At 40.4% G+C, this 26,745-nt stretch overlaps 1 protein-coding gene and 1 long non-coding RNA gene across 10 annotated transcripts in view; both read right to left on the bottom strand.

Moving 5' to 3' along the window:
- Positions 1-2,380: 2,380 nt before the first annotated feature.
- Positions 2,381-9,406, bottom strand: LOC135322532 (uncharacterized). Of its 2 annotated transcripts, XR_010383161.1 has the most exons (4): positions 8,721-9,406; positions 8,122-8,253; positions 5,119-5,189; positions 2,381-2,922 (listed from the first exon to the last, which is right to left on the bottom strand). It is a non-coding gene; the product is annotated as an uncharacterized LOC135322532 (long non-coding RNA). The 2 variants fall into 2 exon arrangements; XR_010383160.1 differs by lacking the exon at positions 2,381-2,922 and having other exon boundaries at positions 2,930-5,189.
- A 1,961-nt stretch (positions 9,407-11,367) lies between these two features.
- Positions 11,368-26,745, bottom strand: part of CRADD (CASP2 and RIPK1 domain containing adaptor with death domain) — a 162,390-nt gene continuing 147,012 nt past the window's right edge. For 3 of the 8 annotated variants that reach the window (XM_064491594.1, XM_010989954.3, XM_064491595.1), the window contains 2 exons: positions 17,537-17,629; positions 11,368-12,007 (listed from right to left, as the gene is read on the bottom strand). In XM_064491594.1, the coding sequence (XP_064347664.1) occupies positions 11,706-12,007; positions 17,537-17,629 (395 nt within the window). In that variant the 3' untranslated portion in view covers positions 11,368-11,705. Of the gene's footprint in view, positions 12,008-12,092; positions 12,207-17,536; positions 17,630-26,745 lie in introns of all 8 variants that reach the window. The other 5 variants (XM_010989953.3, XM_010989955.3, XR_010383159.1 and 2 more) reach the window with 4 other exon arrangements.

Here is a 26,745-nt window from a genome sequence, read left to right as displayed (position 1 = left end):
GAAGGCTGGGGGGATGTGGTGCCACTCCTGGCTGGGAACTATCACTAAACTAAAGTTAAAGACTTGCTGGAGGCCCCATTGGAAAAACAAGCTATTTTCAGATATTTTTAAAATAGAACGAAGGGAAGATAAAAGTCAAGTTCAATTACCAAGTGGCTTAGCACAGGAGGGGGTGGGTAACCATAGTAAGCAACTGAGAACCCAAATGAGAAGACAGCAAAGACACAAAGAAAGTCCTGGCAAGAGTGGGGACAGACAGGAAAGGCCTGGGGCTGCAGACAGAGCCTTCCTGGTTTGGGGCTGCTGTTATGAGGCAAGACCAGTTCCTTCCTGCTTGTCTTACAGGTGCCACCTGGCATCTGACAATGACCAGAGAGAGTGCCCGTGGCCTGCTGAAGAACAGGCAATACATCCTATTGCTTGAACCAAGTGTGGTGGGACACCAAGCCAGAAAGGTATTTTGCAAGGATAAAAGAATCTTATGATGAAATATGTGACAGATTTATCAATCATTAAAGAAGGAAAGAAGGTCCCAGAAAACCACGAGTCCCTTTCCAAGTGACCCACAATGTGCTGCTAACAGTGAGGATAAACTGATGCTTTTGGACACTACCCAAGATACTATTCATGCCTTTGAAAAATTTTTGTTATTTTTGGAACCTTTGAGCTCCCAGTTTTCCCAGCATACTCAAGGTTGAGGGTCCTCTTCCTCTAGGTATCTGTAGAACAAATTTTTTCAAAGTTGTTAATAGGTGATGTCATGGAAAAAAGCTGCCAGTGTCAAATAAATTTGGGAAATAGCTTACATTTCTATTTTGGAGATTCACAATGTACACCAGTACCTTAAAGGTCTTGAGAAGAACTCTTCTGTTCTTTGGCAACTTAAAAGGTGAAATCCAAACTGCTCGCCTAGTTTTAAAAGTGAGCTCACTTCACCCAATCGATGTAATTTTCCTGAGAGGCAGGCTCATCCCTACTGCTCCTAGTATCTATCTTTTCCATCCTCACTTCTGGGCCTTCTTCCACATTCCTCCATCCTCTAGAAACACCTTTCCCAAGCTTTCCACTGACTCTATACCTCTGTCAAGCCCAGCTCAAGGGTCATATCCTAACAATTGTTTCCCACAGGGAACTTTCTCTTTACTGTGAATTTTCTCAGAATCGTATCTGTAAAAGGTGGTGCCATATCATTGTGATCACTTCTCTGTTGTCTTGGGATTATCATCTGGTATGTGATGCATGCAGTTTGTAAACAGCTTTGATTTTTTTCAGCTTCTCATGGGAGCTCATTGTTGTACTATGGATTATAAGGGCCTTGTAGAAAAAAACATTTCTTTTTCTTTAACTGAAGTATAGCTGATTTACAATATTGTTAGTTTCAGGTGTACAGCACAGTGATTCAGAATTTTTGCAGATTATACTCCATTACAGGTTATTATAAGATAATGGCTATAATTGCCTATGCTACACATTACATCCTTGTTACTTATTTATTTTATACTTAGTGGTTTGTGCCTGTTAATCTCATATAACTAATTTGTCCCTTCCCCCTTCCTTCTCCCGTTTGGTGAACACAAGTTTGTTTTCTATATCTGTGAGTGTGTTTCTGTTTTGCATATACATTCATTTGTATTACTTGTTTAGATTCCACACATAAGTGATATCATACAGTATTTGTCTTTCTCTGACTTATTTCACTAAGCATAATATTCTCTAGGTCCATCTGTGTTGCTGCAAATGGCAGGATTTCATTCTTTCTTATGGTGGAATAACATTCCATCCATATATGTATATATGTATGCGTGTGTATATGTATATATTTTATACACAAACACACCCCACATCTTCTTAATCCAATTGTCTGTTGAGGGGTACCTGGGTTGCCTCTATGTCTTAGCTATTGTGAATAGTGCTGCTATGAACATTGGGGTGCATGTATCTTTTCAAATTAGTGTTTTCATTTTTTCCAGATATATACTTAGGAGGGGAATTGTTGGATGGTATGGAAATTCTATTTTTGTTGGAAAAACACTTCTTGATACGCATCCTAGTGGATATGCTAATGGCTGGCTTTGTTCTCTCAGACTTAGACTTTCTGTGCCTCTATGAATCAGCAACTGCTATGTAGTGGTTGAACATATGTATTCACATTGACTACATTTAGTTACTCTGATGTTCCTCAAATTAAATGAAATGTCCACTACAACAGATTCTATCTAAAATTGTATGATGTTGGGAGTATTCCAAGTCAAAGTTAAGACTGTGCTCCTGGAAATGTAAGTTGACCGTTTACCTACACAAATATTTAGAGTTTACCTTTATTTATAATATATTCCCTACCTCTTCCCCAACCCCTGCCTTTCCCAAGGTCTTTCTCAAATCAGTTTAAAATTAGTCCATCCTTCCATTTGTTTAGGACACAAGTCTTGATGTTTCATTATTGATTTCTTTTTCATTTTAACATCACATCCAATCCATCAGCAAATCCATTTAGTTCTACCTTCAAAATATATTCAGACCCTGATCCCTGCTCACCACCTCCACGCCACAGGACACGTACCCTGGAAGCTGACTCTGAGATGGAGTAGTGGGCAGGAGGGTTATTAGGGAGCGCTCCTGGGATTCACACCTGGGAGAGGGAAGGAGACAGGCTTGGCGAGAGGGAGCAGTGGAGCTGTGACACTGTCATGATGAAAGCCTGAGCTGACTCCATGAGGAGCTCTGAGCCGGGGTGGCCCTTGGGCGCAGTCCTGAATTGAGGTGAGGGAGCGAGGCTTTATACCCCTTACCTTCAGGTCACACGCTGGACACACACTGCCCCAGGAAGGGGGAATGCCAAAGGTCAAGATGGCTGTCTTCAGAGAAGGCAGCTCTTGAAGAGGACTGACTGCTGAAGGCCACTAGCTGGAGACCTCCCAGCTGCTGGAGAAATAAATTTTTCATTCCTGAAGGGGATCTGAGCACCATATCACACATCCATATACTTTGCCATGACTATCCTGATCCAAGCCCCTGTCTTCCCGGGATTAGTGTAACAGCCTTTTCATTATTTCCCTGCTTTGGTCCTCTTAAAATGTCAGCTAGAGCGAGTCTTTGAAAAATGTAAGTTAGATGATGTCATTGCCTCTGCTCAAAACCATCCAGTAGCTTCCCATCTCACCCTGAGTAAAAGCCAAAATCATCACAATGGCCTGTCAGGTCCCATCATCCCCCACCCCCATGAAGCGCTCCAGCCTCGGCCGCCACCACTTGTCTGCCTGCCCACTGCAGTCTCGCTACTCTGCCCTCCTTGTTATTCTTTGAAAACGTTTGGCAAGTTCTCATCTCGAGCCTTCACATTTTACTCTTCCCTCTGCCCAAACTTCTCTCTCGGCAGTGTCAAGGAGTCCTATGAGGGGAGAAATTTCGGACTGATGCGTTGGCTGCTATGTCCCCAGTATCTATATCCATGCCTAGCACATAACAGGGATGCAAAAAATACATGTTGAATGAATTTCTGTAAGTTACAAAAAGAGCTTCCATGATTGGCCCAAATTGAAAGTTGTTCCATAGGTTCTCTAGGCCTCCAGAAAAGCTGGAACAGCTTTGATTGCTTTCCCTTTGTTAAGCTTTGGTTATGCAGGCCATTCCATTTTCTTTACCCAAATTAAAGGAGGAGATAGCTTAAGTGTCCTAAACAAGATGCCAGAATTCTGTTTTTATCTCATACACAAAGCTTACAAAAATGATTTTCTCTTTCAGATTTGTTCTAGGCTCTTAAAAGTTGAAGAAGATACAGCCTTTGACAATGTTCAGCTTCATCTGTGCTCCTCGAAAGTAGTGATGGTTAAGAAATCCCCCCAGTCTTTTGTGTTCCAAGAAATGGCTAAATACTGGAAAGGACGACCCAGCCTTTCCATATTCTGAGATAAGACCCACCTCTATCCTTTTTCATGAGTCCCAGAAGGTTTGCTAATAACTCCCTTGTTCACTTGCCTCTGTAAAACCCAGTCCTCCTTCCTTTTTTTTGATTCATTCCTCATTAATAAATGTTCTCTATATTGCAAAATTATATCCATAACTGGTATATTCTATCTCCCACACTTTCATAAAGAGAAGGCTTGTGTTGAGAGGATTTATTTTTAGCCTCAGAGATAGTGTCTGTTGGAAAATCAGCAGCTGACAATGGTAAGTGACAAAATAATTCTTGACAACAGACAACAGACAACCAAAGGGTCTACTCCCTCAGTGGAAAGCCAGCATGGAGCTCTGTTCCATAGCAGTGAATAATTACTACTCCCAGAGGCTGGCAGGAACTTGATTCAAGCAGATGGTTGGACAAAAAGATATTGTTGAAAATAATTTCCTAGTATATAAAGTAAATGTGGCTGTATATAATTTTCTCCTGAAATTAACTATCTCCAATATGCTGGGTACAAAAGTCTCAGTCCTTCCCTGACTAGGATCCCTGGTTCTAAAGAAATGGGGTGGAGGCGGGAGGCTCCTAGAAGCTAGAGATTGTCATACCTTGCATGTCTGCAAGCTCTTACCTTTCCAGGAGGTGGGACTGAGAGGGCAACTAACCGGCCCTCTCACAGGACAAAAGACCTGTGACCAGCTGTATAAAGATCAGGGTTTAAACAAATGGCTTCACATTTATTCTAATATCTTGGTTAGCCCTTCATATAACAGTTTACATTCTAGTGCAACCCAACAGAAACACCTAGCTCCGTTCTGTTGGACACAAGGCCTCCAAATATTCTACAAAACCAAAAAAATAATCAGTCAAGCCTAGATGCTGAAGCAATCTGGTTTCCAGGGGCCCATTTAGAACCTACAGACTTAGGGTTCTTGGGGTGAGCCAACTGGATTCAGGTTTCTTGGGAATCCCCTAAAAGTTATATGCCAAATATTGTGTGTGTGTGTGCACATACATGTGCATTTTTCCAAAGAATTGTTCCACAGGCTTTTCACATTCTTAAAGGGATCCATGCCCTGTGAATGGATAAGAACCACTATTTATTATAGATATTCTGGGCTTTTTAAAGAAATATTCCCTAAACAGATCCCCCTCATCCTTGGCTATGACATGACCAGGAGCACCAAGTTCACCACAAGTCTATGAATGGGCTTACTTACTTCACTTGTAGGCACTTGGTCTTCTCTTGGGATCAGCAATGAGATGATTAAATCAAGTCATTTCCTAGAAGCTGATGAGAGGGAGGTTATATGATCAAATCCAAATCCAACCATTTGATACTGTCTTAATCTGTTAGGGCTGCTATAACAAAATGCCACAGACTGAGTAGCTTATAAACAACAAAAACTTATTTTTTTTTCTTTTTAATGGAGGTACTGGGGATTGAACCTAGGACCTCGCACATGCTAAGCATGTGCTCTACCATTGAGCTATACCCCACCCCCATCCCCCAATAAAACTTATTGCTCACAGTTTTGGAGGCTGAAAAGTTCCAGATCAAGGCACCAGTGTGGTCACATTCTGGTGAAGGCCCTCTTCTGGTTCATAGCTGGGGCCTTCTCGTTGTGTTCTCACATAGTGGGAGGGGCTAGGGAGATCTGTGGGGTCTCTTCATAGGGGCTCCACCCTCGTGACCTAGTCACCTCCCAAAAGCCCCATCTCTTAAACACACTCACCTTTAGGGGTTAAGATTTCAACAGGTGAATTCGGGGGGGGGGGGGGTTGGCAGGGGACACAAACATTGGACCAGAGCAGATATTTTCCACAAAAATTCTCCATTAAGAATGTAATCTGACACCAAAAATAGCACTGGCTAGAGACAGAATGTGAAAATGAAATGGAAACATATGACTACTACCAAGATGCTGGATCCATTTTTTTCTTTTTAAGTACTGAAATCTGGATTTCACAGTCTATGTTTTGAATTAATAACAGCTTTTAGAATTATTGCCATATATTTTGCATAATTTTAACAGACAAGGCTTAACTGGCTCACTAAACTGTGCCTCTGTGAGATTTTAATTTTCTTATAAAAACAGCAAATGCCAATGAGATAGACATCCCTGTTCTTCTGTTTACAGTTCTAAGAAGTAAACAGGCAGTTATTACATTAAAAACATTCCTTGTATCCCAGCAACTTCTAATTTTGATCTGCGGGGCTTTTAGAGGAAGAACTAAGGGCTAGAGATGGCACAAAGAACCCCAAATATGCCTGACATCTAAAACCTGAAGCCTGATCTGATTCCACTGCAGTTAAATAAATCACATGCTTCTCGACAATATTGTTGTCTTGATGTATTGAATGGGATAATATTGGCCACTCAGTCTATCAATAAGATTCTCTTAGTTTCTAAATTGCTTTGAGACAGTAACTTAGAGGCATCTTGGAGACCCATGGCAAGAAGTGCCATTTGTCAAACTGGATGTAAAACAAATTAGGAATTCTGGTATCCATATGTATTAACTTCCCTTAAAGGGACAAACATACTAACTTGGGAAGAACTTACAAAAGCTCAATTGAAGTATCACCTCCTTGGTGGGCAAACTAATTGCTCCCTCCTCTGTGTTGGCCAAACAGTACCATGATTGCTGGCTGTTATGTTTGTCTCTCTAACAGGCCAAGCTCCTACAGGGCTGGGACTGTGTCTTATTTATCTTTGTATCTCTGGTAGTGCACACAAATTGCTAGCTTGCTGACTGTAGGGATTCATTTAATGATGGACAAGTTAGATCAGAATCCCATCCCAGTTCTGAATATGCTCTGAAGTGCACCAACCAGTTCCTACTCCTTGTCTTTAGAGTCCTGGCAAAAGTACTGCATACCCATGCATTTTCTATTTTTACATGCAAATCACAGCAGGAAAAGGTGACTCTGACCCTCACACTTCTCAGGGCCCTAGTAGAGTGAAGAATATTAGAAAAACCCTGAGAGCTAAAATAATTCAACTCAATGATTCAGCAAAACATTTTTCTGTGCCTGGCCCTGTTCTAAGCTTTTTATGGGACTCTCACTACAAGCACAGTACTGTTACTGTATACACTACATATGAGGAAACTGGCACAGAAAAGTGGAGTAACTTGCCCCAAAGAAGGAGACTATGTGAGCATTTCCCATGCCTCTCACCTCGAAGCATATCAGAGCAAATCCTTTTCTCCTTGGAGCTCCCACAGCCTCAATACTCAGGCATGGACCCTACTGCCTCATGTGATTACAGACCCATGTCAGACTCATTGGCCAGTGTGTCCCTGGAGGACTGGGACTGTAATTATTGGTCATCTTTTTGCCTCCCCACTTAGCAGAGTGACCAGTTTTCAGGAGCTTCCCCAAAAAATGTCTGCTGAATAACTGAATGAGGGAGTCTCTTTCCAAAACTACTACTTCCGGGGACTTCTCCAGAGAAAGGGATGAAGATAGACTCATCCTACTGCCCCAGCTGCCTTCGTGTGTGTGTGCATGTGCATGCATGCACACACACGCTCCTGCCTCCCACAAGAATCTTCCACAGTACCTGGGGAACTAACTGGAGTTTAAGACCAACTCTCTTTATTTTGCTTGAGTAAAAGTAGTTTTGAAAATTATTTTTAAAAACTTTTAGAAAGGCAAAGGAATTTTTTTAATGTGCAACTTTAAACCAGGCAAGTCCACTTCTAGGAGTTTACCCTAAGAATCCTCATGGCCCAGAGGCTATACATATAAATCTCTGTAGGGGCTGAGCAGCAGGTAAGACATGTGCACTCTGTGACGGTGGGGATGGTGGCAGCTAGAATGGGCCTGCCCATTATTACCATGGTCACATGGGGGACCCAGAGTAGCCCAATTTGGTTTTTCAACAGGGTCCAGAAATCTCAATTTTAAAATACTGGCTGTGGTAGATTGCAAAAAAAAATGGACCCAAATTATCCCCTTCCCTCTCGCCATGCCCTCTGGTAGAGCCCTCCCTCACTGACTCTGGGCTGGTCTTGGGACTAGCTTTAGCCAGTGGGATATTAACAAAAGGGATGCAAACAGAAGCTTCAATGGTGCTTCCACACTGGGGCTTGCCTTCTTGCTGTCCAGGGAACCCCTGCCACCACTGCCAAGTGAGGGAGGAGGGGCAAACTTCTTGGATGGAGATGTGTGACTGAGGCACTTCTTTTGCCCCAGGCAATAGCATGTCACTTACCAGACATGTGGATGAGGCCATCCTAGATCATCCAGCCTCAGTCAGAAGCCATCAGCTGACCACAGATGCACAGAGCCCAGCACAGACCAGTGGGTCGGCCCAGATCAGAACAGTCCAGCTGGCTCCTGTGAGCTAAGATTTAAGCCAATATATGTTGGGATGGTTTGCTATATAATAAAAGTTAATTGACCACAAAATTTAGATCTGTTTAAAGCTAAACGAAGGAGGGATCAAGCTCATTTAACCTCTGGTGAATGTAAATATTTAACAAGGACTTCCTTTGCATTACTATTTATAATAGTGAAAAAGACAAAACCACTTTAAGATCCATCTAATGTAATAAGAAAGTGGTTAGCAAGTGAGGGAGTATGCAGATACCGGAAAGGTAGGCACCATTAAAAATGATGGTGTAGACTAGCAGCCACGCACAGATCAAACCTGGGGTCCCACCACATTTGGATCAATAGGCACAATATTACTGTCCCCAGAACACACACTACCGCAGGAATGGAACACTGAGCTGAGTGGATCACATGGTGCAGTGGACAGGGCCGTAAGAAAGAGACACAAAAGCTCAGAATAAAGCCCAGAACACTTACAGGAATGTGCTCAACTTTGCTTTTTGAGGATATGAGTTCACAGTGGGAGCAGTAAACAGCTCTACTCAAGTAACGACACGGCTCTAAAGAAGGACCAAGCAAACAGTGAGGTTATGGTGGATGTTTTGGCAGCAAAAAGACATTATTAACTTAATGGCTAGTGTCTTTTAATTTCTTCAAATATGCTGTTGAAAATTATTGAAAGTGTGCTCCAGACACAAAGTATATCGAAAATCACTGGTACAAAAGAACCCTTAATGACATGGAAAGATAGTTATATGTTAAATAAAAGAAGCCAGTTGTAAAACAGCATGTACGACACAACCCATTTTTGTTATAGGAGGAATGTGCAAGCATAGGAGAGAAACTGGAGGGCAGAGATCAAAACTGGGCTGTAATGGTGGTTATCTATGGAAGATGGGAGTAGGAGCAATTCTTATTTTTCTTCCTTCTTGCTTATTTTTTTCAAACTGCTATAAAAAATGATGTACAATTTTTGCACTGAGAAAACTTCATAGAAGTTACAGATTTTAAAAAGTTACTCTTGCATGTGCACGCATGTGCATATGGGCATAAACTCCAAACCAAAGCGGAGAGAGACATTTTTACCCTTTTCTTTTAGTCAGTGCCTACAAATGCTCTGCCGCCTCCCTATACACATTCAGATTTTCTTGAGGGTAGGCAATCTCTCAAATCTTCTTCTGTGCAAAAACACGTGGACTCCGTGCAGGCATATCAGCTATCTGATTCTCCTGGGAGGCAGGCAGATGCCATGCGGCCTCACTCTTTGCAGCCAGAGATAGAAATGGGGCAGTGGTATGATGCTTAGTTCTTCCATTCTGCAAGTCACCTGCAAAAATCTGAGCAACCCGAAGCAGGTACAGCTACCTTTTGACGGTGGAGATGTCCTGCTCCTTAAGGGCAACTTGTCAGCACTAACACCCCTGCAGCCCATCATGGGCCAGTTCATCATGAACTGACAGAGCACACACGTGTCTGTGCACAGTGGAGGGAAGGTGACCTAGCCAATCATCAGACCTACTTCTAAAATGCCATCTAGTTAGATGCATCAGAGCCCAGCTTTACTCATTCATCTATAAATGTGGTGAGAACAAAAGTCAAAGTGACTCTGTTAGCAAACCCAGGGGGATGAATAGCAACGTAAAAAGTCCAAGGTTCAAAATGACAAGCAGTTCATTGACGATGCCCTGGAATTACAGTCTATAACTGGGCACAGTGAGGGGGCCAAAAATCTGAGGATTTTACAAGATAATGAATTAATGACTGGGCTGCACAATGGAAAATTAGAGCTGATAAGGCCAGTAGACCATTCTTCGGACTTAACAGTTTGTTGAACCGTTAAATAACTGATCCTTTTTAGGAAAGGAAAATGTGTTCCCAGACATCTGAAAGGATGTTATCAACACACCACTGTCATCTTTTAAGAGCACTCACTTTCTGTTCAACCTTACCACTCTGTATGCTTGTCCTCAGAACGGAGAGAGGTAAACAGGATAATTTTTTCCCTTTGAAAAATTCCAAGTTAGTTTAGGATTAAGAAATAGATTCTCCAATTATTCAGAAGGACAGACCAGACTGGGAATGTTCGCCTATCCCTCTCTTGATTGGACTCACCGTGGATTTAATACAATCATATCACATCTTAAAGCTTAGCAAGAAACGTGGTGATAGCACTTCCTCCCACAGTGCCCTCGGCTTTAGCCACTGCTCAGCTGGGTCTGCGAACTGCATTCACATTCAGCCACAGCAGTGAATTAACAGCTATCATTTCCCAAGAGCTGACCATGGGCCAGGCACTCCTTCCATCATCGCAAAAATCTTGGAGGTGGGGATGGTCATCTCTTCCTTCTACAGGTGAGGAAACTGAGGCTTAGAGAAGTGATGAAGCTTGACCAGGGAAATGCTGCCAGCAGAAGAGCAGTGAACTTCGCCCAGAAGCATGTGAGAGGAGGAGGCAGCATCGTGGGGCAGCTGGAAAGGGCGCAGGGGTGCAGAGCTCCAGACTCACTCTGGCTCATTCGCCCCAGGCAAGTCTCATCTTGCTACAGAAGAGGGCTCACCTCTCCTACCCAACTACTTCATAGGATTTTTGTGAGGTCCAGATGAGATCACATATACAAGAAGTCTTGAAAACAGTAAATACCATGTGTTATTAATAAAAAGTCAGAAGACTAAATCATAGTCCTTAGGAGCACAACACTTCAATCATCAAGGCTTCAATGAAAGACCACACAGCCCCTGCCCCCAAACAATCCTTTAAGTAAAGGGCACACGATTTTCTTAAGCAATCTTTTAAAGATAGAGGGCTCAAGTATGCATGCTGGTACTTGAACTGATCTTTGCAGGTGGCTTTAGTGTCTTGCAGACATCCTGCCTGAGCTATTTCTCTTGACTACAGAAAGTAACCATTTCATTGTTATTATCAATTCTGTTCCAAAGAAGGGACTATTGTAATTTTACACCCTTAATGTATGCAATACCAGAATAAATAAAACAAAACAAAACAAATAAACAATACTTTCTCATGAAAGGGCCACATTATATACATTAACTCACTTTTTATTATCATCATCATTATTAATAGCTAAGTCCACAGTTCAGTTCCCAGGCAACATAAAAGTGGATGTTTTATTTATAGGACACCTGTATTTTTTTTTTGAGCCACTATGATTTACCAGTCTATTAAAAGGCAACCACACAATTAAAACCTACAGAATTCAAATAATGCAATCTTTGAGCAATCAGAAGCAATGGATTGCCAATTCAGTGTGGGAGATCTGCTAAGTAACCCTGCCTTTCAAATAATGTCAAGTGGAAATCCCATTATCTCCTTCGATCTAAGGACCACTAGAAAGAAAAGCCCTTCCCCGCAAAAACTCCCCAAATCTACCTGCCCTTGGTGAGAGTCAGGATTCGGCACATGTGACTGGGGGAAGAACTCCCCAGGAGTTGATGGAGGTGCCATCATTCCAACATGTGCTGGAGCACCGAGGGGTCCACCTCCACAGCCTGGAGTCCCCTGTGCAAGCTCTGGAAGGTAGCCTGCTTCCCGTAGCGCTGCCTCCAGCGGACGAAGGCCTCCACCATCTGTGACTGCACGTTGTGGGGGTGGTTGGCCTTACAGCGATAGATGTCAGTCTGGGACAGCCCCAGAGACAGCACCACAGGTTCCCACTCAGGGCCCAGCCTCTGGGCCAGCTGGTTGATCTGCCGGTCCGACGGGGAGCTGTTGAGGATGTGTGGGGGGATTCCTGTCATCCAGTCATCTGGGGAGAAAAAGTCATGAGGGTGAAAAAGAGCCAGCAAACACATCAGACGGGGGCAGAAATGAAAAACGTGGGCGACACATACTTCCAAATAGCAGGGGCCAACTTCTAGTCTTCTCAGGGGCTGCTCGGTACAAAGCATATATAGGGGCTTAAGAAGGCCCAGTTAGCAGCTAAGGAAATGTTTATTACAGAAACTCTGAAAACAACAAAATAAAAATAACTAGGAATCCCATCAGAGAAACCCATTCATCATAATGTGATCAATTTCTTTTCAGTCTTTCACATACGAAACATGCATTCAGGATTACATTGCAGGCACTGCTTTGTAACAAGCCTTTTTCACTTCCATCTCTTTTAACCAGTGAGGCCAAGCAGAGAGTCCTAGGTGAATCTAAGAAGGCCTGCACACACCCATCTCCCTCCAATGCTGGCCTGTGATGCTCTCTCCTGCAGGAATGGCTTATGCTGGCGTAATAGGCTGAACAGAACAGCTACTCCCTCCTGATAAACTTGAACACTACCTAGAAAAGTTACAGAGTCTAACAGAAGGAGGAGCTAAGAGACCTCCTGAAAAAATAATAAAACTAGAGGCCAGGAGGTAGCAGAAAGAGAGGGGAGTGGGGTTCACTGTTTCAGCACAGGTCACAGGAGGAGAGCTACCATCCTGGCTGAGCCCAGAGGAGGGGAGGAAACACGTGCCATGGAGGAACAACGAGAGACCTTGAACCTGCACTTCCTAAACTGGAGCCCAGTCTTCCGAGAGCCTGACACTGAACGAGTGACTAGATGTGCCAAGAGGTGCCATCCACTACACAGAAGGCCTTCCAGAGGAAGGAGGTTAAAGCTAAGCCCCAAGCATGAGAAGGAGTCCAGGGAAGGGAAAGGATAGGAGGTGTGCCCTGTGCAGTGGGAACTGCATGTGCAAAGGCCCTGAGGCAGAACATGGCACACTCAAGGAAGTGAAAGAAGGTCCCTGTAGCAAAGTGCAGAGATTGAGAAGGAAGTATCCAAATGATGGTGCTGGTTATGGGTTAGGCCAGGACTGGAAGCGAGGTTTTTATACTCCTGGTTCAGATCTCTGTATGGTAGCATATTATACTATACTTCCTGTCACCAGCACCACAGGAATTAGGGTCAATCACTCTTCACACTCATCAGTTCACTGTTTTGATTTATGAACTCAATGAGAAAGCAAAAGGCATCCTGTTAGAATAGCTGATGTGTTCCATAGCACATGCCTTTGGTTTCTAGATAGTTGCTAATACCTTAGGCATGAGTTGCAAAAATACTGTCAAGGACTCTTTCTGGTTTTTGTCAAGACTGTTTTTTTTTTTAATGACTAAGAAATAGATTAGAATAATGATACTACTGACTAATATTTTATATTAACAATAATGTTTTTTATAAAAATATGAGCTCATTTGAAAAATTCAAGGACCACAAAACAGTACAGAGAAGAAAACAAATTACCCACTATCCCCCCATCTTATTGACAGTTATTAAATATCATTCTGGACATCTCTTTATGCACATATACTGTAAGAAGAACATAACAGCCTTTTCTAATGAGGGTTATTTAATTTTGCTTGAATATAACAGAAGAAAAAGCAGAAGAGAAACTAAATGGCTTTCTAACCTGAAGTTAAATGATTTAAAAAAAAAGCAAATAAAAAATAAACATATATAAACGTACAAAAGATTTAATGCTGAGAAAAATACATATATAAGTTTAAGAGGTAAATGGCATGTCCACATTAATGCTCTAGAATAAGCACTTTATATTTTCTCTCCTTTTTCTCACATCTCTGGGTTTTTGTTGCTTTTATCATTTTAATTTTGTTGGGTGTGTAACATGCTTCTGTAACAGTAATCTCCTCCCATTTGTTTAGTCTTAAAACCGCATATATGGTATATGGCCATCAGCAGATTGAGTTAGACAATGAATGCAGTATATCAGGAAATAGATTCTTAATAAGGAATAGTGTTACAGCGAAAAAATAAGGTAAGATGCATTTAAGGAAAAATGGCTGTCAACCTGCTGGCTAAATCAGCAAAGGAACACAGCAGGAAAGCTGGTACTGGGTCTTGGTAATATAAATATATATAAATATAATAAAACACACTGGAGAGCCAGAGAAAGAAACACATTGGGGACCTTAGTAGTTAAGCTCAAGTTGCCAATTTGCTACAAATCCTTTTTTCCACCAATCTGCTCATAGTGTATATAGTATTCTTAAAATCTTGTGTCTAGCTACAGAAATACCCACAAATACTGACCAGCTTCATCTTCCTATGCCTTTTATTAAAAGCATATGCATAAAAAAACACATTATAATTGTCTGAATGTTCACTATTGCTTTTTTGTTGTTATTGTCTTTTAACCATGGCTTTTCAACTCTTGAGTCTCATTATTTTGATTTGAGTCATTTGGGTCAGTATCTTCATAAGGTGTTTTTTTCCAAGAAATGTTCACAAATACTATATTCCTTGAGTTCTTCCAGATCAAGACTGTCTGCTTACTGCCTTCACTGCTGAACAATAACTTAATATTATAAAAACAATGTCATATTATATTAATATTATGCTTTTAAATTATGAATATAATTTTATATTATTTATATAACTTTATTCCTCTTACAAATTTGTAGCCCTTGCTCATATTTTATGGTAGAGAATGCTGGTATAGAGATTTCTGACACTGACTTCATCATCCCCCTTTTTGTATAACTGGCTTTTTCTCTCTGGAGTTTACGGTGCTGCAGCTTTAGATCAGGGTACATCTTGGTCATTCTTTATCACCACCCTCTCTTTTGGAAGCCAGTTAAATGTCTTATACCACATCCGTTCTGCAGGGCTCACTCCTTCCTGTGGTCTCTCCCCTATGAGTAACTCGAAACTCAGGGGAGATGGCCTGCTGTGGGTTGCCTTCCCGCCTCTCCAGGAGGGTGTTTCCTGCATTTCCCAGGGCCGCCTTCTCACCTCCTAGACCAGCTTCTCTTCAGATTGATCTGTGTTAGTGGGAATCCTATGCTGTTCCCCCTCACCTTGCTTTCCCAGCGTGGCTTTGAGGGGTTGAGGTGGGGCGTGTCCTTCATTACGTGACACTTTTCATAGTGCATGGTATAAAGCTGTGATCGGTTTTCCTGCCTGTTTGGTTGCTGCTGCTGAATGTTTTTGTTTTGAACTGCTTTTTGGTCCAGTTCAGTGAGTGTTGGGGTGGGAGTATCTGTAATTCTGCTACACTCTGTCATCATCCTGACTCCTGGCCAACTATTAATGTAACATACACTTTGAGCCAATTATTTGGAAGTGAGGACAGTATTTGCTCTTGTTCCTCCACACTTTCAGGTCACACATTCCTTGTGAATACTGCCATATAACTGGGAGATGGCCAGCAGTCTGTGGACACAGACTGGAGCAAAGATAATTGGCACATAAATGCTACCATGCCAAGAGCAAATCAAGCCCTTCCAAGGAGATCGTACACACATAAAGGGACAATAGCAGCTGTCTGTGTTGTCTGACCTCTATCTGGAAACACATCCTCACGAGGCCCTTCCAGCTCATGAATTCTGCTGAATACGAGGTTAATTAAAAATGAGAGTCCTAAGGCGTTAGTGTCAACTCCCAAGGATATACTACATCAAACCAGGTCAAGCTATAAATGAATACACTATGACCATCTGGCCATTGTGTCTAAAAGCTTGATGTACATACCACTGGTGGTTGGCAAGGTGACGCCAGGTGGAACATGGGTGAACATTCTGTATTAGAACAGTCATGTATCTATTTTAACATGATCACAAAAGCATAAATAGCATTTCAAACGCATGATTGCAAGGATTAAGATAAGTAAATTAAAAAAGCAGATAGAAAATGACAAATAGGTAAACAAAAAAGAAGAGTAAACTTTAAAATAAAAAGGGTGGGGAGAGGGATAAACTGGGAGCTCGGGCTTTCCAGATCCTAACTACTATATATAAAATAGACAAACAGCAAGGTCCTACTGTATAGCACAGGGAACTATATTCAATCTTGTAATAGTTTATAATGAAAAATATGAAAAGGACTATATATGTATAACTAAATCACTATGCTATACACCAGAAACTAACACAACATTGTAAACCAGCTATACTTCAGTTAAAAAATAAAAATAAAATAAAAAGTAAATTTAAATAAAAGCATTAAACTAGTGGTACAGGTTTCACAAAGATACGGCAAAAACTGCACATGTAGTACCTAAATGGCTTAAGTTCGGGGAGTCTAGTATTTCTCAAGAAGTGCCACTGTGCAGGGCTGTCCCCAGGGCACAGCATGGCCTGCAGCACCCCTGGTCTGCTGGTAACAACCCCTGCCCAGCCTGAGCACACATGTCCACATACGCTGGGGTGAGGCAATATTACCCCTGGTTAAGAACCACTTGAACTTCTGCATCACATTATAAACAGTGACAGATTCCATGAGGATAAAGGCCCAAACACAGAAGGCAAAACTGTAAACTTAATGGAAAACAACATTGGAGTATCTTTATGACCTGTGGTGGGTCATGGTTTTTTTTAAATGAATCCCCAGAAAATGGATTTTTTTTTTTTTACATCAAAATTAAAGATCTCTGCTCAATAAAGAAGACCGGCAAGCTGACGGAGCAGAACTGGAAAAGATACTTGTTACTGTCTAGAACCAAAGAGGGAATACTTCCTGGACTGCATAAGATACTCCTGAAGCCAACAGGAAAAAGATAAGAAGTTCCAAGGGAAAAAGGACAAAAGTATGACCAGACAATTCAAATGAGAGGAAATCCAAAAGCAAGCATATGAAGAGATGCTCAAATGTGGAAATTTAAGAAATAAGAATTGAAACAACAATGCTAAGTCACTTTATATGCATAGACATCTAGACAGCACCAAGTTCTGGCTGGGACACGGCGATGGAGGGAACTTTATTCACTGCTGGTGGGAATGAACACCGGGCAGCCATTCTACAAGCAGGTGGACAGTGTGGATACAAATGAGTATGGTATATAATCTTCTTCCAGGTGTACGTATCCAAGAAAAATTATGACAAAGACCGAGAAGGGACAGGTATAAGGCTATTTTTGCAAAGCTGCACGATTTGTGTTAGCAACTATACATACATATACCTTATAATCCAGAGATCCTGTTTTGGGTTTATATATATCCCAGAAAAAAATCTCATTCATACCCATGAGGGATCATGTATGAGGCTGTTTATATCAAGTAACACTGGGAAGAAAGGAGCTAGACACAATATAAGAGCTCATTACTAGGGGAACAGATAAATCAATATGAAGGAGAACAGGGAATACTGTGCAGTAGGAAAGGATGGACTAAAGCAAAAATGTAAAAAAGAAAGGAGTGATATCTGTAACAGTGCAAAATTTAAAACATATGTTTAAAACAACACCATTCACAAAAACAGGCAAATAAGAGACTATACATTAGGCAGAACAGTTAGTTATGAAGGGAAAGAAACAGGGGAGGTTGTCAGGCTGAGAAAACTAACCTGACCGGCTACTTCCCAGGGCCCATGTGTTAATCTGGGTCCCTGAATGTGATGGTTCTGCAGAGAAATCCCTTTGTCCCAGGGACTGGCTGCCTGGAAATGAAAGAAAAGCACCTTGAAAAGAAAACTAACTGGAACCCTTTGTTCTGATATATAATCACAGAGGACAATCTGGTCCTCACAGAGAAGTGGAGAAATAAACCGGTCTCTCTAAAACTGATTTCCAGGATGATGAAGGCCCTGTTGCAAAATACAAATAAATCATACTTACTTGTCATGGAAAACTTGACTTGACATCAAGTCCGGAGAAAGTCAACAATAAAACTATTAGCAATAATTGAGTTCTCACTGATTTAAAAGGAGGGAAGGAAGGTGAACACAACTCTAGGCTAAGAATTTGCAGGCCTGGGTACCATCTAAATTTGAATCAGCCACCAACTAGCTATAAAATGTGTGATAAGGTAAAATCAGATGTCTTTCAAGGCCGTATTTAGACTTAACATGTTCTACTCTCTTTTAAAAAAGCAGTTTTCTTTTCTACAGACCTCCTGTTTTTTGACTTCTCATTAATCAACAGTTATTCATGTATTATTGCTTCACTTTTCCCTACACATCTTATAAAATGGAACCAAGACTTTTGGAGTTTTAGTAATGGTTTTTTGGCTTGTTCCTGCTTTTTAAGTATCACTCATGGAAACTTATCCTTTCATAGCAAGAAACAGTGAACAATGGTATAGTAAATTTTTTCAAAACAGTATTAAAAACTTTATCTTATTTTATTTTTTTAGGGGGGAGGTAATTAGGTTTATTTGTTTATTTTTAATGGAGGTTCTGGGGATTGAACCCAGGACCTTCGGGATGCTAAGCATACCCTCCCTCCTTGAGCTATACCCTCCCCACTAAATACTTTAAAGTTCATGTTCCATCTTGCTGAGCCACTCATTTTTCTCACATACTTGGACAGACCTGACCCAACTCCATCAATTTACCATTCATCCTGCTCCCTGACCACACCAGCCTGCTTGGAACCTCAGGGCCTTGTACTAGCTGGTCCCTCTCCCTGGAACATTCTTCCACTGATTCCCTCCATCAAACGTGACTTCTCAGTGGAACCCGTCCTGACTGCCCTATGCTCAATCACATCTCCCATTCCACTCTGCAACCACACCCCCCACCATGTATCACCTTTGAACATATTATGTATCATATGGATGTGCTATGTTTGTGGTTGCTGACTGCTCCCACCCCACACACTCATCCCATCCCTGCCAGAATGTAAGCTCCCCACAGACAAGGGAATTTTGTCAGTTTTGTTCAATGATGTTCAATGATATATCCCAGGCACCAAGATTAGTGCCTAGGATATAGCAGCTTCCTACTACATAAATGAACACTGCTGGATAAATGAACAAATTAAAAGGAGCAATTCATTACAATTACAAAATATTCACTTAGCTCTGCTGTCTATGGCCACAGACAGTGTTACCAAGCACTCCCACTTTTAGTTCACTTAGCACTTAAAAACCAAAGAAACAACACTGCATAATTTGGGAGAGGGGGTGACTCCATAACAATAAAATACTATCAAGGTTAAGAGTAGGCAGCTACCCACTTTCTACACTGAACTGGGCCACAACAAACTCCTCCCTCCCACATCTACGTTTAATTTTAAGGGAGTGAGACAGACTCCAAGATGGCTTCTGAGAAAATATGGCGGAATGAGACCTGACCCCACAGTCTCCATCCCCCCAATTCCTAAGGAATGAATAAAAGGTAATAAAAGGAAGCTAACCAAAATGATGGCAGAACCACTCTCCAATTCCTACCTCCTTAAACCCAGATCAATGATTCAAAAGAGCTCAACTTTAAGAGAGCGACTCTGATATCCCCAAGTCTAGGGAGGAAGAGTGAGTTAAGTGGGTTTTTAAATAACTTTTCCTCCTCTAACTTCAGTAGATTGGGGCTGGTAACTATCACATGGAAGGATAGGGGAGATGAGAATGTGAACAACAAGGACTGACTGTTCTTGGCAGAAGTGAGAAGACATTTCATGTGGTCTCAGGAGAGACTGCAGGGCACAGGTATTACCATGTGATGGACACATTAACAACTTAGCTGAGCTCACTCCTCTGTGCCAACTCTTCTGCTAATATGTACCCTTAAATAAGCTAAAGAAAGTGGACAGACTAGGTGCTCAGGGGTCAAAGAGGTGTCACGGAGAAATCACCCCAGTGTGTTAGAGCACCAAACGCTGAACACAGGTGCCCAAACATGGGCAGGATGGGGTGAAACAGCATGGCAATTGACACATTGTAGTGACAAGTACTTTTAACATAATGTTAAAAGGGAAGATTATGTGGGAAAAAACTGGCCAAAAAATCTACACTCCCTAAGGGATAAGAGAAAGTAATTCTTCATAGAACAACTTAAAAGTATAATAGAAACATGAATACAGTAAAACAATAGCTTAGCAATAAGATAATCAAATAACAAAATGAGATTTAAAAAGAAATATGTCATACTAAGTGATAAATTGAGAACCAAACAGCATCATCATGAAACCAGTAAATAAATTAGAAATACCAAGGAATAGAATTAATGCAACTCCAAATTATCTTCACGAAAGACTTGAGATAAAAGGCAGAATTTAAAGCAATTAGAGAAAAATGATAGACATGGAGGAGAGAAAAAATACAGTCCATTAAAAGGTTAATGGGTATTCCTGAAGTAGAACACCCAGCCCAAAGTATCTAAAGATCTACTACAAGAAAATATCCCTAAAATGAATTAGCAGCAGAATCTCTAAGTTGCAAGAGCATACTCTGTTTTAGGGGGAAAAAATGATACAGAATAATCAACTATGAGACATATTCTGGCTAAATAATTGAATTTCCAGTTCCAAAATATAATTCTTCAAGCAGAAAAAGCAAGTTGCCTGCAAGGAAGAGAAAGTCAGTCAAATTTTTCAGCAGTCCTTGAATGTAAAAGATAATGAAGCAATTCCTCCAAAACTCTAAGGGGATAAAGTATAGTCTCTGAACATTATTGTTAGTCAAGATGATTTTCAAATACAGAGGTAATCAGTAGGTATTCTTGAACATAAAAACAACTGAAGAATTCAGCGTTCTGAGCCCTCCTTTAGAAGTCATGACAATCTAGTTGGTGCAATGAATAAAATAAAAATACCATCAGTGGCACATCAAAGGTGGGCAGGGGGAAACTGCTTCAGATGCAAGCAATAAGGATGCATTGTTCACAGAGAATTTAAAAACAGAAATAAAACCACCGAAAATCAGTCTGCTTTTCATACGCCCATGTACCAACAATTATAAGCAATGAAAATGATAAAATATCTCTCCTTTCTGGGGTGGAATGTCCCTCTACCAGGCAGTCACCCCTAAGACCCTTGACCTGCTTCTTAATTTCAGTGATAGGAAAGCCACAGTGAAAAGATCAGTACTAGACACGGAAGTTATTTAAATATAAAACCGATTCTAAACAACTGAACAGAACATAATGTTACATATCTTGTTTATATGAAAACATAATATAACTAACCAATATTAAGGCTAAATTATGGAATAGAATATAAACATTAAATACTTTGTGTAAAAATAACAATGTAACTAACCAAAATCTGTAAGGGAAGAAAGGAAAGAGAGTAAGAGTGCCTAGGAGCTCATTTATCACGGCAGGGGAGAAGTCTATGCTGTCTGAAAGGAGATGGCAGCAGTCAGGACAGGCTGCTACCCATGGGAGGAAACAAACCCTAAATCTCGTGACTTAACAAAAGGAGAGAGTTCATTTCTCACTCACACGCCCTCCACTGAGAGCCCATGTGGCTCTCCAGTGCAGTCCCTCCTTGATTTGGTGCTGCCTTCCATGCCACACTGAAGTTATGCTCCTCCACATTCATGTAAGCATCCATGCTCACCAAGACAGGGAAAGGAAGGGGGAGAGAACGGAGATCTGGCAATTAAATACACCCATTGTTAAGTGACTCTGGTCACTTCTGCTCACTTTTGTGGCTAAAGCAAGTCACAAGGTCACCTAACTTGAAGGCAGTGAGGAAGTACAATCCTCTTACATCCCAGAAGCAAGAGAAAACTGGCAATAATGTCTACAAGAAATAGTTAGAGAAAAAGAAAGCCAAAACCTAAAACATTATGTTCATCACCCCTTTTCTTAACCTCAGATAGAAAAAAGAAAATAACATTTCTTACTATGAAAAACAGGTTTATTCAAATTTTAATAATTTTTAATTTTCACTTAGTTTATTTTTCTCCAGTTAAATTCAAATAAAGTTAAATGTATTAATTTTTAAATTTAAAAATCAGCATGTATCATATGACCCCACTTTTATGAAAGCACTTTCTTTCTATCTATCTATCATCCATCCATCTTCCCATCTACAAACATGCTTAGAGAGATGTTCAACAGGATGTTCACTTAATAAGGCTTATTTCTGAGTGACAGGATTTTTTTTTTGTCTTTTTTAAAATTTTTATGCATTCCTGGGATTTTTTAATAATAAGCATTATCATTTTTATAAACATAGTAGAGTCATTATTAGAATACGAATGAATTAGAAATAACATTGGACCTTCTATTATCAAGCCTTAAAACCACCAGATGGTAAAAAGGAGATTTTTACATTGCTCAAGGAAAGGAAGGAGGATTAAAGGAGGAGAACATGTGATACTTCATGATCATTACACACTGTTTGAAATTACAAAATGGGTAGGTGCTAATAGCTTCGGGCCAGGTAGCTGGTTTGAGTTAGTTATGTAAAGGACATTCATTTCTATTTTAGTAAGTTTTTAAATCTTTTCTATCTTGCTGATACAGGTCATTTCTACCAAATATGCAGTTGCTTACTGAGTTTAATAGAGATGTACTATGGAAATGGAGTTGGTTTTTCCCATTTAAAAATATGGACATTAAATACAAAAGTACAATTAATAAATTGAAGGGGAAAAAATAACTTCTAACCAGAGCCAACTTATCCATTAGGGACCGGGGATAGTGCCAAGAGCCCATGGTACTTCTGGGGGCCCATGAAAATCTTTTAATTTCTTTTCAAATCAGAAGAAAAAATGAACTATAGGTCAAAGAAAATGTTTGAGTATATAATATTAATATATTCATCTTTATACCAAACCAGTCATAAACTGTACTTTTTCATACTTTTTACGGAGGAAAAGGCCCACAAAGGCAACAGTGCCTCTAGTCCATGAAAGTCATAATGTGGCCCTGTTTCTAAGTCACAAATTCTTTGGCAAATGGCAAAAATTACTGGGTTTATTGAAACACATACTTAAAAAAAAACTGCCTTTCAAAATTAAAAACAGTGTAGTTGTTGAGAGACAAAATTCCAAAGTGCCTTGTCAGTTACTTGGAGTGCACAGATGACTAATGTAAATTCTCAACATTAATGACAACACTGTCTTTTTTCACAGTCTACTAGCAAATGACATTAAAGATTTCTTTATATGGAAGTCGCATTATAAAGTTTCAAGTTTTTTCCCTTTTCTAAATAGGAGAAATGAACTTCTTAATCACATTATTTCCCACAGACAATTGTCTCCCAAATTTTCAAAATTGTTTAAAAGTATTTGTAAATTTATTTTAGTCTTCAAGATCAAATACATAAATATTTAAATTGATATTCAAACCAAAGAAAACAAGCTGGCCCCGTGGTCCCTTGATACTATCTTTGCTGCTGGTTTTTGGGCAGTAAAGAGTAAAGAGAGAGTTAAGGAAGCTTCAACTGCATATTAAAATTATAAAGTAACAACTCTGACAGATTTACGTTTTCCCTATCAGTCCTAAACCTGCTTAGAAGGACAAGATCAAATTAAGGAGTGCTTATAGATGCTGACTTTAGGCATCAAAAGTACATTCCTTTGATGGGAGTTCAGCTGGGTTGAGTGGCTTGGCAATAAGACTAAAGAAATGAAAAAGGATGGAGGTCACGTAAATTTGCCAAGCAAAATTTTTCAAAGCTATGACACAACAATAATCTTAAAAATGAAACTCTCAGTCCTCTTATCAGCAACTAGGGTGAGAGATGGAAGGCAGGTTTTTAAATTTGCTGCCTTCACACAACTGGAAGGGACAATGAATGTGATGACTGGCATAATCAAGAATCAAAATAATTTGGATAGATCGATGGAATGATTCCAGCAAGATTTAATTTGCTTTGAGATAAATGTGTCATCCTACCAAGCTTTAAAAATCAATCATAAAGATACAGACTGTTTTCAACCTGCCTCCAATGCAGTTTAGGAGAAAGGCTTAGCTGTCTTAATTGACTGCAAATGCAGTATGACCCTAGTTAAAAAAAAAAAAAAAAAAGGAAAAAAAGAAAAAGATAAACTGAGCACTATGTTAGTTCCAAATACTGTACATAACTTTGGAATCAGGAACAAGGGAAACAACAGTCTCACAGAATTCACATTAGTCAAACAGACAGACCCCTTCCAAATCAATGACCTGATTGCAGATTATGTGGACAGAGAAGCAAGCAAAGCCTGAATGCAAGGTCTGTCTAAAGACATTAACCTGTAGGCACATACAAATTCAATGTGAAAGTACTTGGCATCTACCACAGTGAACTATGAGCTCTAATGAGGCAGGCATTGTGTCTGTCTTGTTCATAGCAAGGACCCAGCACATATCTGGTACGTTACAGCTCCCAAGAAATAACTCTAAAGACTTTAGTTTAAAAACGTATGGAGTAGCTGCCTTTTATACGGGGGGACACATTCAGAAGTTCTCACACAATGGGACACTAACTTGGCAAAGCACAGGAACACTGCCTTGCACAAAGAACTTAAGCACAGTAGAGAATTCCACTTGGCTTTGGAATTTTGAGATTCTTGGCAAAATTTTAATTTTCTAGGATTTGCATTATTTCAAATTTTGTGCCTAAAGTGAGACTTCAGTAATAATTTTTATCAACTAATTCAAATATGCCTAACTTCACATAAAATGCAATGGCACTCCGAGGATAGATATATTAATTCAGTAAATATTAATTGAGGCCTACTATGTACCTGGTACTTTTCAGAGCTAATCACACAGCAGTGGGCAAATTTAGCTATTTGTGTGAATTGTTTGCAGTTTTTCTGCTTTAAAACGGTGTATCTAAACCAGCTCATTTATTTTACCTACGAAAAAGATAAAATAAAGGAATTAAAGTCAGTTGCTCACTCTCACAATTCATTGGCTACAGGGATCCGAAGACAGTGATCTGCAGATGTCTAATCCAGGAGGTACTGAGTGCCTGTTACCAGTTGCAAATAGAGGCTGAAGTTAACATGTCAGGGACACATTTATGAAAGGATCTCAAAAATAACATAGGCTTATCATTAATAAATATTCTTTTAATCTCCTTGTTAACATTCTGTTTTTCTGTTTTTTAACCAAAAATTTCTTTTAAAAACATAGACATACTAGGAGCATGTGCATATATGTATGTGTGAAACTGAAAGAAAAGTTTAACAAAACAAAAAATCCTTACCTTTACTATATGTCATCCTATTTATTTTATTTCAATCCTGATCAGCAACCACTGAATTGACTCCATGTTCCACTAACCTGTGGCAATACTGTTCTAGTGTACATTCTGCTAATGGCTACTCCCCATTCAATAATTAGCTCACATGTCACCTCCTCAGAGAAGCCTTCCAGGATTCCTCCAAGCATAATCAATCATGCCCTTCTTCAAAGCCTGGCATGAGTGACAGTGAATATACAAGGAAGGAGCAAATCAGGAGAGAATAGGAGGTGGCACTGGAATGCCTCTCTATGCCACACCTCAGCCCCATGCTGGAGGGGGAGCCCCTCAAGCACAGGGGCTGAGAGGGTCTTCTCACCCCAGATCAATTTCCTGGGCACCGAGCACTTCCTGGCATATCACGAGTGCTCATTAAGCAACTGTTGAAATAAATCCTTTAGGGAGTTGATGAAAGAGCTGACCCTGAAAACAAATAAAAGAGCCCATCCATCAGAGGCTGCACACTGGGAGCCAATGGACTGAATTTGGCCCACAGACATGTTTCATTTGGCCTGTGTAATTCAAAAAACTACAAAGACAGTATTTGAAAATTGGGAGGTTTCGCAAAATTCCAGATGTATAGCTTTGCTTGTCAGCTCACCAGAGTCGTCCTCAGGCTGCTACCACCCTACCCCCACCCCCACAATATCCACTTCTTCCCACAGTGCCCATGAAAGCCCGGGTGCTGGGCTGCCTTCCCACGTCCAGGACCCCTGGGGCCCTGCAGGTGTGGGATTTGTGATTCCTGCACCAAGCAACGGGAGAGAAGCATGCGGAGTACAACAGCCTGTGTACCTGGGGACTGAATCTCCCAGCTGTCCAGGTAAGGAAAAAGGACCCTTCTCATTCAAGAAAGCAGACTCCCCCAGGTAGCTGTACTCTTTTCCCAGGGCATCCACCACAGTGCTCTCTGGGAGGATATGAAAAAAAAAAAGAGTGGAATCATAGGAAATAAAGACCAAAATTAGAACATTTTATTTTTCCTTGTATCCTTTGGCGTTGAATAACACCATTTTGCACAGGTGGGTTTTCAATAAACTTGGAAGTAAGGCTATGGAAAATGTTTTAAATGCTGTGTTGGTCTTAAAATTCCAGTTCTTCAGATATAAAAGTGATGTTTGAATATCTTCCTCCCATGGACACATACTCATGAAAGCCTCAAAACTCTCAATCAAAATTATTCTCAATCAAAATCCCAGCATATTTTTAAAGAGAAATTGACAAGATGATTCTAAATTTATAAGGAGATGTGAGGGCCAAAATAATTTTGAAAAAAAACACAGTGGAGAAATTACACTACGTGATTACAAGACATAATCTAAAACTAAAGAAATGAAGAGAGTGTGATATTAGTAAAATGATACAAAAATTGATCAGTGGAACAGACTGAAGTCCAGAAACGGATCTACACCTTTAAGGGCAACTGATTTTCAAGAAAGGTACATAGGCAATTCAGTGGAAAAAGGACAGTCTTCCCACCAAGTGATGCTGACACAATTGACTATGTACGTGCACAAAAAATTAAGAGAAGTTCAATCCATACCTCATGCCATATACAAAAATTAACTCAAAACTGATCACAGACCAAATGAAAAACCTAAAACTACATAAATTCCAGAAGAAAATATAGGTGAAAAACATTGGCAAC

This window comes from Camelus dromedarius, chromosome 11, assembly GCF_036321535.1.
Source record: "Camelus dromedarius isolate mCamDro1 chromosome 11, mCamDro1.pat, whole genome shotgun sequence".
Lineage (NCBI taxonomy): Eukaryota > Metazoa > Chordata > Mammalia > Artiodactyla > Camelidae > Camelus > Camelus dromedarius.
This window is presented reverse-complemented; position numbering and strand designations above follow the sequence as displayed.